This window comes from Panulirus ornatus, chromosome 64 (genome assembly GCF_036320965.1).
Source record: "Panulirus ornatus isolate Po-2019 chromosome 64, ASM3632096v1, whole genome shotgun sequence".
In the NCBI taxonomy this organism is placed as follows: domain Eukaryota; kingdom Metazoa; phylum Arthropoda; class Malacostraca; order Decapoda; family Palinuridae; genus Panulirus; species Panulirus ornatus.
The window spans coordinates 21,176,279-21,190,868 of record NC_092287.1 but is presented as its reverse complement, the minus strand read 5'-3'; the positions used below and the strand labels follow the sequence as shown (position 1 = coordinate 21,190,868).

At 37.3% G+C, this 14,590-nt stretch overlaps 1 protein-coding gene across 1 annotated transcript in view; it reads left to right on the top strand.

The window, feature by feature from the left end:
• The window catches only part of LOC139746097 (uncharacterized), a 35,593-nt gene that overhangs the window by 2,938 nt on the left and 18,065 nt on the right, over nucleotides 1-14,590 (top strand). The window contains exons 3-6 of the mRNA XM_071656937.1: nucleotides 994-1,123; nucleotides 3,927-4,750; nucleotides 8,694-8,853; nucleotides 11,450-11,529. Coding sequence (XP_071513038.1) covers nucleotides 994-1,123; nucleotides 3,927-4,750; nucleotides 8,694-8,853; nucleotides 11,450-11,529 — 1,194 coding nt within the window. The remainder of the gene's footprint in view (nucleotides 1-993; nucleotides 1,124-3,926; nucleotides 4,751-8,693; nucleotides 8,854-11,449; nucleotides 11,530-14,590) is intronic.

Here is a 14,590-nt window from a genome sequence, read left to right as displayed (position 1 = left end):
TAAGGGACATATATAGCAATGAGTGTTCATTGTTTTAGGTAAGGATGATGTAGAAATACCAAACGAGAGATATGTGCAAAAAGATGAAAGGCTGTGAGGCAGTTGTTTGGAATGGAGTAAAAGGTGTCACTGAATATTATGGAGAATGTACGTAGGTGAATATGAACAGAAAGTTTGGAAATTTCATTGATATCATTAGTGAGAAATTATGGTTGATTGAAACTGTGTGAGTTTTAGGCTGTTAATTTCAAAATCAAAGTTCAGTTGATTTGAAAAATTATGTTGTATATGCATCTTGCATGCATTTTGGATAGGGTTTAAAGAATAACTAAAGAAACAGATCCAAAGTCCATGTAATTGATGATTTTGAAGGATGAATCGGAGATAAGATGAAAAAGGGAATGTTGAGTATGTATGAATTTATAAAGAGATTGAATGAAATATATTCAGCAGCAGGTCTGAATGTTACTAATCAGATAACTAATATCCATGAGTATTCATGGAATAGATACAGAGAATATATGTTTGACATGAGCAGGATATTGTACAAGATCTGCAAAGAAGGAAATGAGCTTGTATGGTAGACCCATGGAAGAGATAGATTGATATGATGATTTGTATAGGGCTGTGAGTATCCCAGCTCTTTGTATGTGAAGATGGAGGGCTGAATGTAGATGTAATTCTTATCAGATTTCTCAGTTTAATGGGCAAACTTTCATAATTATATGGAAAATATTTATTATTTTGTCATGTATATGAGTTAAGAACATACATGAATGAGTTGGAAGGCTTTAGGCATTTCACCCACTCCGTGTAAATGAGAATAGAGTTAAGGGAAATTAGAGTAGAACAAGTTTGAATTTTCAGTAAGTTTGAAGAATTTTCTTCATGAAAATGATGAGATTATTCACTGAAAAGTTATATGTACTTTTTACTTTCATTTCACTAAACAACTTGCTTTTTCATATGCATTAGAATATGATTATGTTGTAGTTGCAAGAGGATGATGGATCTCGTGAACAATTTGTGGTTGTGGGTGCCTTGCAGTCTGAAGAGGAGCAGGTGGTGGTGGAAAGACCACTAGAAGATCATTCCTCAGTTGACACCTGTCATACTTCAGTTGGTAAATTTTCCATTCCATTAAGTGTATATGATAGCTTGCTTGTAAAATTTTGTATATGTATTGAGCTGATTTTCTTTCCACCGTAGTAAATTTTCAAAATTTAATGTGAAAGTACTTGTCATTGCATATATTTACACAGTGTTTTAAGTGACCACTTCCCCTTAACCCTTTATGTCTCCAGATGGATGTGTAAATGAGCTGAGCATAATCTTTAGACAGATCTTTACATATTGCATTTTATGCTTTCGTATCCAAGCCGCAAGCTGAGCCTGGGTGGTGGTTGGGGTGGCAGTACACAGTAATTTCCCTGCACAGACAGTCATTCTTTGGCCATGCCAGAGAATAGATCTTCATTAGTTTTCTAGGAAGGAAACTGAGTGGCTTTTAGCTAGATTTAGAGGAGCCATTAAATGTTCTTGAATTATTTGAGAATGAAGAATTGTCTTTAGATCACGTGGGGTGTGATTTCATGGTCAATAACTCTTCCAGCATTAAAAGTTGACCAAGTTGGGACAGAAGATTTTCTAGCAAGAGTATAGGTAGTTTCCAGCATTTGCCTGACTTTGACAACTTTACATCTTACCGTTACATCTGGTAGTTTTACAGATTTCTACAATTTTGCTTTCATGAAAAAAAATTAGTCACATTGACCATAGAAAAATATTATACAAGAGTAAACATAATAATCAGGAATTAATTTTTTGTTTTAGGTAAAATATGTGATAAAATATACGCCAGGGCAATTCACCTGAAACTTTGGTTTAGTCATCAGTTTGAGATTTATGCAGTATTGACTGTTTCTTTAGTCAACTCCTTGTAAGTTTCTTTGTCAACCACGTATTGCATTAAATGATTCATTCCAGCTTATGTGCTAGGCATTTGTGTATTTTTGTCTGATGTTTAAAAGATAGTTCCCTGTTTGTTCTGTTTGTTGACAGACTGTATTATTATGTTTCTCTCTTTGTCATTTTAGACTTTGTAGATAAATTTCAGTTAGTCTTTTCTGGTAGTTCATAAGCTCCAGACCAATTGATTTCATTTGTGAAATATTTCTGTATTCTCACTATCTTTATTACATTAACCTGATTTACTGGCAACCAAATAGCACAGCAGGGGGGTAGTGATGCTCTTTCCTGTGTGGCAGGGTAGTGACAGGAATTGATGAAGGCAAGTTAGTATGAATATGTACATGTGTATATATGTATATGTCTGGGTATGTATATGTGTGTTTATGGGCGTTTATATATATATATATATTTATTTATTTTGCTTTGTCGCTGTCTCCTGTGTTAGCAAGGTAGCGCAAGGAAACAGACAAAAGAATGGCCCAACCCACCCACATACACATGTATATATATACACATCCACACACGCAAATATACATACCTATACATCTCAACGTATACATATATATACACACACAGACATATACATATATACACATGTACATAATTCATACTGTCTGCCTTTATTCATTCCCATCGCCACCCCACCACATATTGAAATAACAACCCCCTCGTGTGTGAGGTAGCGCTAGGAAAAGACAACAAAGGCCACATTCGTTCACACTCAGTGTCTCTCTAGCTGTCATGTAATAATGCACCGAAACCACAGCTCCCTTTCCACATCCAGGCCCCACAGAACTTTCCATGGTTTACCCCAGATGCTTCACATGCCCTGGTTCAATCCATTGACAGCACATCCACCCTGGTATACCACATCGTTCCAATTCACTCTGTTCCTTGAACACGTTTCACCCTCCTGCATGTTCAGGCCCCGATCACTCAAAATCTTTTTCACTCCATCTTTCCACCTCCAATTTGGTCTTCCACTTCTCATTCCCTCCACCTCTGACACATATATTCTCTTGGTCAATGTTTCCTCACTCATTCTCTCCATTTGTTTGCCTCAACTTGCATTAGTTCCTTGTTGTTTAGCTTCTCAGAATGTGACTTCAGCAAAAATCTTACTTTTCAGTTTTGTTAAATCCAACACTGTTGGGAAGAGAAACAGTTGTGTGCTGGATATGCCAAAATGATCTTCAGGAGGGGTAATTTTATTCCAAATGACATTTCAGTCACTTGTTGTATGGAAATCTATTATTGTATTGATATACCATTATTATAAAAGGCATTATGACTGAAAAACTTTTCAATATACTTCATATATATTTCATTAATACTGGCAAAGGTATTGAAAATATTGAATAAGCAGCGTAATTATTTTCCAGATTTTCACTTTAGCGAGACTTTTAACGTAATTATAAGAGTTTGATCTTTAATTTTCAAATGTTGGTATTGTGAAATATCACTCTATGAGCCATCAGTATATGAAGGCCCCTGATGGTTTGTTACTAACCACTGTGCATAACCATTTAGGCCATATTTCATATTGTTTTGCTGTTATGGGCTGGAATGATGACTTAATTCAAGTAATAGAAAATTGAGGAAATAAAATTATTACTCTCATTGGCTGGTAAGTGAAATACGTACATCATAAAGTAGTACTGGTAGTTTGATATTTAAGGTTGGCATAGTAATCACAATTAGTATTACCGTTACAAAAGCACTTTACCCAAGGCAAACTTGTTGGCTTGAGAGATTGTATGATGACCTTAAGGGTGTCATTTGCTTTGGGTAAAGTGCTTTTGCAATGGTAATATAGTAGGAAATATGATTATGATATGAAAAATATTTTCTTTGTGTAGATATGAGTAATACCAAATTTATATGTTAATGGTTGTATTCACCAAAGACTGTAGTTCAGTCTGCCTAAAGACTAAATTATTCTCTTCTACTTTCAGGAAATATGTTAAGTTCCCATATAGTGGCAGCTGGGAATAGCTCTGCAGCTGAACTTACTAGTCACCAGATTTTTGAGACACAGCTTGAATCATCACTTAGTCTTAATGCAGGAGTAGCTCCTGATAGCTCCAGCACTGGAGATCATGTCAGCACAAGTGGAAATTCTATTTTAAATCTCCATGCCACTGGTGGCATTGTAGAAAACCAAAGAAGAAACTCCACATTATTGGACTGTTCCGATGCTCCTGTGCTTACTCTTCAAGTGCCAGATGAGAGTGGTGGGGTGACCTCAGGTGAAATAAGAAGGGATATTCTTGGTATTGAATCTGTGCCCCATATCAACCTAGAAGAGATCATTGAGAAGTTTACAGATAGTAATAGTCAGCCCCACCAAGTCATTGATAGTACAGGTGAATCCATTGTAACTCATCCTGTTGGGACCACTGGGAGCACTCCTGTCTCTAACTCTGAAGAAAATGTAGATATAGATTTTCCTCATATGACTGTCTTTAAAGGCAGTTCATTGCAGCAAGAAAAGAAACGACCTGCTCTTCAGGAGAGCTATTCAGTGAAACCATTAACTAGTCTTGGCAGCAGATCAATTCTGAGGCCTAGTATAACCGTGAAACTGCACAGTGAACATAATGAACTGTCACCTTTTGAACACTGCAAATATTCATCAAAATCAGATGTAAATGAACCAGTGGCTATTGATGAAGAGAGTCTGTATGATATTGTGATGACGTACAGATGCAAATTATGTTCAGAAGTGTTTATGGAAAAGTCTGTACTCCTTCAGCACTATCAGGATTTGCACAAACCTGTAGGTATATTGCCAGTATTTTTTGTATTGTTCTCTGATCTATGTAGAAATGGCATCATTAGAATTTGGTTTTGAATGTGAATGATCACTTAATGTGGTACACATTTTCAAATCTCTCTCTAGATTGTGTAACCAACTTCTGTAATCAAAAGAGGATGGCATTTGTAGAATTTTCTGAAATGTTTCAGTTACTAACCACCTCATCTCTCTTGCCTGCTAGTAACTTGGCAACATATCTCCAAACATTTGTTAAGGACTTGTGCATGATGGTTTAGCATTTACAAGAATGAAACAATGGCACTAAGAATTGAAATGTTTAAGACAAATTACAGTTGCCATGGTAGGAATACACAAGGAAAAGTAAGTTGTGAAGTAATAGAAAACAGAGGAAGGGAAAGTAAGGAAAATTCAGCTCCTCTTGGAAACTTAATTTTACGCTCTAATTCCTTTGTTATTAACTTTTGTTCTTCTTACTTTCTGATTCAGTCTTTGTTGAGGACCATGAAAGATTGAATGCTCAACTTCATATTTCTGTCATATGGTCTGGTAAGTCCCTACTTCATCCATACGTAAACCACGCATTGTGCATTCTGCCTTTGAGGTAGAAACCAAAAAATTTTAAGAATCTACAGAAGTGGTAACAGAAAAAGCTGGTCTAATAAGTTACTGTATATTAGAAATGATATTAAAGTATAATATTTGATGCATGTAATTGCTTACAAGTTTCAGTTAATTGAATAATCAAAGGATGATAGACTCCTGTTTCAGGCATTAACACCTAAAGGAAGCACAGCATAGTTGATTCTTCACATTCTTCTGCTTGTAAGAAGGTGAAGTGTTCAGTATTTGCAGCTTTATAGATCCAAAATAGACCATTCAATGAGCTTCATGCTTATCCTGCAGGATAGATGATATTTTTGATGACCTAACATAGCCCTCATGGTAAAAGCCTTAAAGTCAACAGTCTTGTTAGACCTATGGTTTAAGAGTAAAAATTCTCTGGCCTTCTTTTTATGCAAGACCAATTGGCCATTTTCATTATTGGCACAGATTGGTGTATGTAGTAGATTGGCTAAGGCAGTGTCCAAAGGTTGTATCACAACAAAAGTAACAGAACAGCAGTCATTATGATACAGGTATAAGAAAAAACTTTGTAGAAATACCACTACTTTGAATTTCAGGATATGACTGACTATTTCCATAAGAAAAAATTTTTTCATAAAACTTTTTTTTGTGGTTCATTGATCAGACAGTTAGAAAGCTTTTATGAAATTACAGATAATGGAAAAATGTATATAGTTTTGATATGAAATATTCACTTCCTGTATTCTGTTTGTTCCTCCATAGATTAACTAGAGCCGCAGAACATTGACAGAATAGCAGGTAATTTAGAAATTTACAATATGCTGGCTTCCTACCTAGCTTAGAAATTCTTACCCCTTTATATTTATGCTCTTGTTTCATATATTTCCTCCAAATTTATTTGATCTGTGTACAATTCTCTGACTATTTGCCTTCCTTTCATGGAACATTGCTTTCTTCACATCCATGCACTGAAATCCTCTGTGCAAGGTATATCAATGTGTACCACAATGATTGGTTAAACTGTACTTAGTCCTGACAGTCCCATATTGATGATCTTAAAAAAATATTCAGATACCCAACAGGAGTCAGCCACTCTTCCAATACACTCAACTTCTTATTTACGGTCTTATTTTGTTACTAATACTTGAGCTTATTCTCCCTCAGAATTCCAACTTTAGTGCTTTGAAAGAGTTCAACCATCATACCTGTGTGGCTTCTTTACTAACTTTCCTTGGGAAGGGTACTTCATTCTCATGTTGTGCTAAATATACAGCTGTTATATCGGATAGGATGGAGTGCTTCATCTCTCTCCAGTCATGGTTGATTACTCCTTCTGTAATGCCTTTTGTGTGCACTAGTGAAACAGGCCGTGAAACTTTCCTTCCCCTGAATTGCTCTCTGCTTTCATTAATGCTGAGAATCATTTCAAAGGTGTTCCTTATAAAGTCAAGCACAGCTTCATAAAAAAAAGTGTGCTGGTGTAACTTCCACTGACATACCTCTCTGGTCCTTAACCAAAACAAGGCTCATGACACATAACATTCCTTCTCAAGTCATAAGAGAGTCTGCCTCTGAGCTAGCATTGATCCTTGTTTGGCTATTTTGTGTGTCCAAAAACAACTAAATTTTTCCTTCTTAGGAGCATACCTCAGAATAGCTTACTTTAAGAGAGAAAACAACTGTTAACTCTTCCTTCTATTACCCCAGTGCTCTCACCTCTCTTGTCTCCAAAGTTCCTGAAACTCTCTTTAGTTCTTACTTTCTCAAACTCCTAGAATCTCATCTTATTGATCAGTTGTAAGGCTTTTGCAGTGCTGGGTCTGTTGTTTATCTCTCTCCCATGTGATTCTTCTCCATTCCTTCTCTTTTAGGGATTTTCATAAATCTTTTGTTGTGACCCCTGACATCTCCAAAGTAATTAAGAGCGCATAGTATGTCATAAGTCTATACTTTCTAAACTTTCTTCCTTTGTGTTTACTGCTTCTCTCTGTTTCCTAATGCATAGATTTCTCTCTGGCTGTTTCCATTGCAGAAGTCATATATGGAGCAGCTCCATCCTCTCATTCTTTCAACAGTGGTGTCCCTCATGGTTCTGTCCTATTGCTTGTTCTCTTTCCTGTTTCCATAAATGATCTTTTCTCTTCAACTTCTGGGTTCTGTCCTATTACTTACTTTCTTTCCACTTTCCTTAAATGATCTTTTTTCTTTCTTATGTTGATGATTCTGCTGTACACATGTCATCTCACTTTCCCTCCCCTCCTCCTAATGCTCAATCTCATTTTCATATTGAACATACTTTCTCTCCTTAAAGCTGCAGGAGTTCTTGGAGGATGTATCCTAGGATTATGACTAATTATCACTTGATGGAGGCAAGGATAAAGATTTTTAGAGGATTTCAGAAACAGAAAATGATATGGGTGAGAAAAGGTTAATGAAAGTGAGTGGGTATAGAAAAGAGGCATCATGAGTGTGACTGTGAACCTTCGTACTCCCAGTTGAATTCCCTGCTAATGTATGATTCTGTATCATATCCATAGGTACTAGTAGGAACCCAATAAAACAGATAGAAGAAATATCACTCATCACAGTCACCCGTATATTGTTAAGGGAAGTGCTACTACATAATCCTTGCGGGAAGCAAGATTTATAGACCAGCCACTGTAGTTGATTTTGCACTAAAAGCCACTGCAATAAGTAGAAGCTACAAAAGTGGTATGGTACAGTGAAAGGTTTGAAAGTCAGATCTTCAAACAGCTGCAGAGCTTTGATTAATTTCTACATTCTTTTTTCTCTCACTGTTTTCCTTTCACCTGTGATGGCATTTGACTGGGACATGTTTTTGTCCATGTTATGTTAGTCTTTTTAAACGAAAAGAGAGATCAGAAATTCTTTGTTTAGAAGAGAAATCCTTTTTTTGAAACATTTGAATAGGTCTGAGACTAAGCCATTGAAGGATTACTACCTTTTTTCTTCCATGATAACACTTACAGTGTGATATACTGTGCATTAAGTGAAAGTAACTTGAGATTCCAGAAAATTCTGACAAGTCTTCATATAAACATGAGTGAAAAAATATCTGCCATCTTGCCAGTTAGCTTAGGATCATAATGATGTGTGCTGGTGTGATCTGCTGGCTGGGTGACAAGAAACTGAACAATTGAAATCTCATAAACCCCCAGCACTATAGATGGATCCAATCTTAATGACTGTCATGTTTTCATAGATGTTTTGCTTATTAGGCATATAGCTACCCATTTGCCAGAGCTATTATTAATCCTGGCCAAGAGGGACATTTGGTAGTTGTTAGTTAATGTGAATAGGGCATTAAAAGATTAAGTATAATTTTTCTGAATTTCAGGGAGGAGTGGTAAAGATTCGAGTGACTACATCTGAAAATAATGAATCTTCATTACGTTTTGGTGGTAAGAAAATATCTCCTAAGAAAGCATTTACTGATTTACAGATGAGTAACATAATTCTCAAGAGAGGAAGTAACAGCGAAAGAGGGGAGAAAACTAGTAAGTTTCCTACTAGTATCAAAACAGAAGTGAGTGTGTGCATGTGTGCAGACGAATTAACGATGGGGCGGATGGGCCTACAACCCCAAGCCCATCAGAGAACATACACCTGCCAAATTGATATAGGAAATACTATAAGGCCTTCCAAATAGGCCAAATGAACTAGACAATAGGTGAGGAATAATAGATTCAAGGAGAACATTGTTTAGTGGCCCAGTGTCTGTGGCACAACTGTGGGGGGCTACTGTATTAGGTGGCACTTGAGGCAGGTATTTCATGGGTTAATAGGTTGTGATTTGAGCTTAACCAGCTTAAAAAAAATTTAGAAGACATTTTATAGAGCATAAGACGTAATTTTAATCCACAGTAGTACAAAAACGTTCAAGGTTTGTTTTTGAGAGAAATGTGCATATATGTAAACAAAATTGATATTGCAGTGTTTCCAGTACAAGCATATTATGTATGTCTATATGATACAAGATATATCTTCTTTGTTTTCATACTCAGATTCAGAATCACATACGTAACATAATGAACATGAACATACTAACTCAAGGCCCATTTGGATCAGTTAGTTCCAGGACCTTAATTCAGCCCCATGTGTGAGTGTGGTCATGTTTGTGCATTTTTTTAGGGAGATGTTAGCAGTATTGTGGAGCCTCACCTCTTGACCTTGTATTCCCATCAAATAAACCACTTGATTTTCCCATATTAGCAGCATATGCTGTTCTTTATTTAATTGTGCAAGTGCTACTGGACTCCTCCTGCATGAGGTTATGCCTTGAGTAAAAAAAATTACCTTTGGCAATATTGTAGCATTAGTATTCAAGACTCATCAAAGAACCCTCACTCCTACAAAATTCATGTTTTCCTGTCACTGAAACTGTGTCTTTATCCCAGAATGTTGCCCCATTAGTATTATGCTCCTATGATCACAATCCATTACACAGCACAGGAAGTCATTAATATCGAAGTTTATGGTTATGATGAGTACATTACAAGAGTTATGATGAGTACATTACAAGATCAGCCTGTCGCTCCTTCCCACCCCTCCCGAGATACCTTAAATGTAATTGTCAGAGGGCAGTTAGATGTAATGGGATCTTCATGATTAATGGTGAGGAAGGTTAGTCATGGTAGAATTTGAGTCAGTCTGTTCTTTGTTATTTGCCAGATGGATGTGAAAATGCTATTGGATGACATCTTGTAGATCTTTTAAGTATGTTGATTCTGCTTTTAAATCATGTGTTTTGGGTCTTAAGGTCACAGCCCATGCATCACCAATGAAGAAAGAAATTTCTTCATTTGACAAAGCTAATTTTCCTCTGCTGCCTTATGAAATAATCCTGTAATTTTATCTTAGGCCTGGAGTTACAACTTTATGTGATGCTTAGATAAAAAGATATTAAAGTAGTGGAAAATCTGGATAAAGTGTTTGAGTATTTTATGGCTTTGGTACTATCCTCATGGATATCTGTGATCATAAAGTTGTTACTTAGTTCCAGTTGATCCAGAGACCTGATGTATCTGGTATTTATATATATGGCAAATTTATATAAATGGCGAATAGTATGAAAAAAAAATATATATATATATTATATTATTATTATTATTTTGCTTTGTCGCTGTCTCCCGCGTTTGCGAGGTAGCGCAAGGAAACAGACGAAAGAAATGGCCCAACCCACCCCCATACACATGTATATACACACACGTCCACACACGCAAATATACATACCTATACATCTCAATGTACACATATATACACACACACAGACACATACTTATATACCCATGCACACAATTCACACTGTCTGCCTTTATTCATTCCCATCGCCACCTCGCCACACATGGAATACCATCCCCCTCCCCCCTCATGTGTGTGGGGTAGCGCTAGGAAAAGACAACAAAGGCCTCATTCGTTCACTCTCAGTCTCTAGCTGTCATGCAATAATGCCCGAAACCACAGCTCCCTTTCCACATCCAGGCCCCACAGAACTTTCCATGGTTTACCCCAGACACTTCACATGCCCTGATTCAATCCACTGACAGCCCGTCAACCCCGGTATACCACATCAATCCAATTCACTCTATTCCTTGCCCGCCTTTCACCCTCCTGGATGTTCAGGCCCCGATCACTCAAAATCTTTTTCACTCCATCTTTCCACCTCCAATTTGGTCTCCCACTTCTCCTCGTTCCCTCCCCCTCCGACACATATAGCCATTTTCCGCATTAGCGAGGTAGCGTTAAGAACAGAGGACTGGGCTTTTGGGGGAATATCCTCACCTGGCCCCCTTCTCTGTTCCTTCTTTTGGAAGAATCAAAAAAAAATAGAGGGGAGGATTTCCAGCCCCCCGCTTCCTCCCCTTTTAGTCGCCTTCTACGACACACAGGGAATACGTGGGAAGTATTCTTTCTCTCCTATCCCCAGGGATATATATATATATATATATATATATATATATATATATATATATATATATATATATATATATATATATATATTGAAACGTTTCATACTATATTTGTATTTTTCACTTTACTGAAATTTTTTTGTTATACATTACAGTATCTTGATTTGCTCTGTGTATTTTCTAGAGGAACTTAACATATTGTCATGTGGATTCTGCTCTCAAGATTTTGTGGGACTGGAGGAGTGCCAAGAACACATTAATAAGGTGAGATTTTTTTTTTGTATTGTAGAGCTGTAATTGAAAAAAAAAGTTCTTTTAGTTGATATTTGGGCATAAATTTACTTTTGCCAAACAGCCATAGTCCAAAGAATATTTTTATGGTACTCATGAAGTTTTTTGTGTAATTGATTTTGAAATGTTTTCTTCAAAATAAGTGTACAAAGAAAGATATGATAACTCTTTGTTGTCTTTTCTTTAAAGTAATATATAAACTTCTGCAAATAAAAGTAGAGTGTAGAAATGATAAATTACTGAGCGAAACATTTCTTTGGTAGACTAGGCAACATTAGAGTTGATCAAGTATTTTTGGAATATTTGTTACTCACTCATACTGTACCAAACAAACAGCTTTTGAAGAAGTAGGTATCTCATGTTGCTACCAGTGGAAGACTTCCTTGATGGATTGCATTCTCAGAGTGGAAAAAGTGATAAGAATCCCTTAGGACTCAGTTTTGGGAGCATTGGTATATCTGGCTGACATGAAAGATCTACCTTAAGTGCAAGGGCTATTTCTTAATGTTTGCATGCTTAACTTATGAGAGAAATATGGAGTAATCAGGACTGCAAGAACTTGCAAAGAAACTGAACAGAATCCAGCATTGCCCAGATACATGGGTAATTGTAAATCAAGGCCAGAAGACTATTATCTTGCAAGGAGCTAGTAACAGGATTTTTATATGAAAACACTTTGTGATTGATGTACTACCCAGCCTGTCACAAGATAATTGAACTTTAAATATTGAAAAGTATGTACTCTTTGGACTAGACATTATCAAAATTTCCTGATGTAAATTTTAAGGATAAGGAGGTTTTCAGATTGATTTTGACAGCATATTCTCAACCTGAATTAAGAGTTTACATAGATAATGTTGAGTATTCCTGGTAAATTATATGGGAGGATATTGATTGAGAGGGTGAAGGCATGTACAGAGCATCAGATTGGGGAAGAGCAGTGTGGTTTCAGAAGTGGTAGAGGATGTGTGGATCAGGTGTTTGCTTTGAAGAATGTATGTGAGAAATACTTAGAAAAGCAAATGGATTTGTATGTAGCATTTATGGATCTGGAGAAGGCATATGATAGAGTTGATAGAGATGATCTGTGGAAGGTATTAAGAATATATGGTGTGGGAGGCAAGTTGTTAGAAGCAGTGAAAAGTTTTTATCGAGGATGTAAGGCATGTGTACGTGTAGGAAGAGAGGAAAGTGATTGGTTCTCAGTGAATGTAGGTTTGCGGCAGGGGTGTGTGATGTCTCCATGGTTGTTTAATTTGTTTATGGATGGGGTTGTTAGGGAGGTGAATGCAAGAGTTTTGGAAAGAGGAGCAAGTATGAAGTCTGTTGTGGATGAGAGAGTTTGGGAAGTGAGTCAGTTGTTGTTCGCTGATGATACAGTGCTGGTGGCTGATTCATGTGAGAAACTGCAGAAGCTGGTGACTGAGTTTGGTAGAGTGTGTGAAAGAAGAAAGTTAAGAGTAAATGTGAATAAGAGCAAGGTTGTTAGGTACAGTAGGGTTGAGGGTCAAGTCAATTGGGAGGTAAGTTTGAATGGAGAAAAACTGGAGGAAGTAAAGTGTTTTAGATATCTGGGAGTGGATCTGGCAGCGGATGGAACCATGGAAGCGGAAGTGAATCATAGGGTGGGGGAGGGGGCGAAAATCCTGGGAGCCTTGAAGAATGTGTGGAAGTCAAGAACATTATCTCGGAAAGCAAAAATGGGTATGTTTGAAGGAATAGTGGTTCCAACAATGTTGTATGGTTGCGAGGCGTGGGCTATGGATAGAGTTGTGCGCAGGAGGGTGGATGTGCTGGAAATGAGATGTTTGAGGACAGTGTGTGGTGTGAGGTGGTTTGATCGAGTAAGTAATGTAAGGGTAAGAGAGATGTGTGGAAATAAAAAGAGCGTGGTTGAGAGAGCAGAAGAGGGTGTGTTGAAATGGTTTGGGCACATGGAGAGAATGAGTGAGGAAAGATTGACCAAGAGGATATATGTGTCGGAGGTGGAGGGAACGAGGAGAAGTGGGAGACCAAATTGGAGGTGGAAAGATGGAGTGAAAAAGATTTTGTGTGATCGGGGCCTGAACATCCAGGAGGGTGAAAGGCGGGCAAGGAATAGAGTGAATTGGATCGATGTGGTATACCGGGGTTGACGTGCTGTCAGTGGATTGAATCAAGGCATGTGAAGTGTCTGGGGTAAACCATGGAAAGTTCTGTGGGGCCTGGATGTGGAAAGGGAGCTGTGGTTTTGGGCATTATTGCATGGCTGCTAGAGACTGAGTGTGAATGAATGGGGCCTTTGTTGTCTTTTCCTAGCGCTACCTCGCACACATGAGGGGGGAGGGGGATGGTATTCCATGTGTGGCGAGGTGGCGATGGGAATGAATAAAGGCAGACTGTGTGAATTGTGTGCATGGGTATATGTGTATGTGTCTGTGTGTGTATATATATGTGTACATTGAGATGTATAGGTATGTATATTTGCGTGTGTGGACGTGTGTGTATATACATTGTGTATGGGGTGGGTTGGGCCATTTCTTTCGTCTGTTTCCTTGCGCTACCTCGCAAACGCGGGAGACAGCAACAAAGCAAAATAATAAATAAAATAATTAAATAATGTTGTCAGCCTATTTCAGAAGACCGGAATTTGTTTTGGAAAATTGAGCATAAGAAGGGGAAAAATGTATATAAAGCTACAGAGAATGGATACCATCAATAGAATTGCTTTTCCGAAAGAAAGGTGTTTATTATATTACTGTCAGCATTTCTTGCCTCTGTTTGAAGTTCAAGAGCTGTATGATTAGGTAAAAGAGTAAAAGGTAGGACCCCACTAGATTGAGAAACTGATAAAGGAGAAAGATTACTTGCTTGTAAGTGTTAAGATTACTTTCAAGTACATGCATAAGAAAATGTTAAGAAAATTGTTTATCGTTTCAGATTAGAGTATGCAATATTTGTTTAGTCATCCCCTCCTGCAGTGATGCAAATCTATTAGAAAAGATCCAGTGGCAGATGATTAGTGCTGAATCCACAAAATAGAGATTTGAGCTAC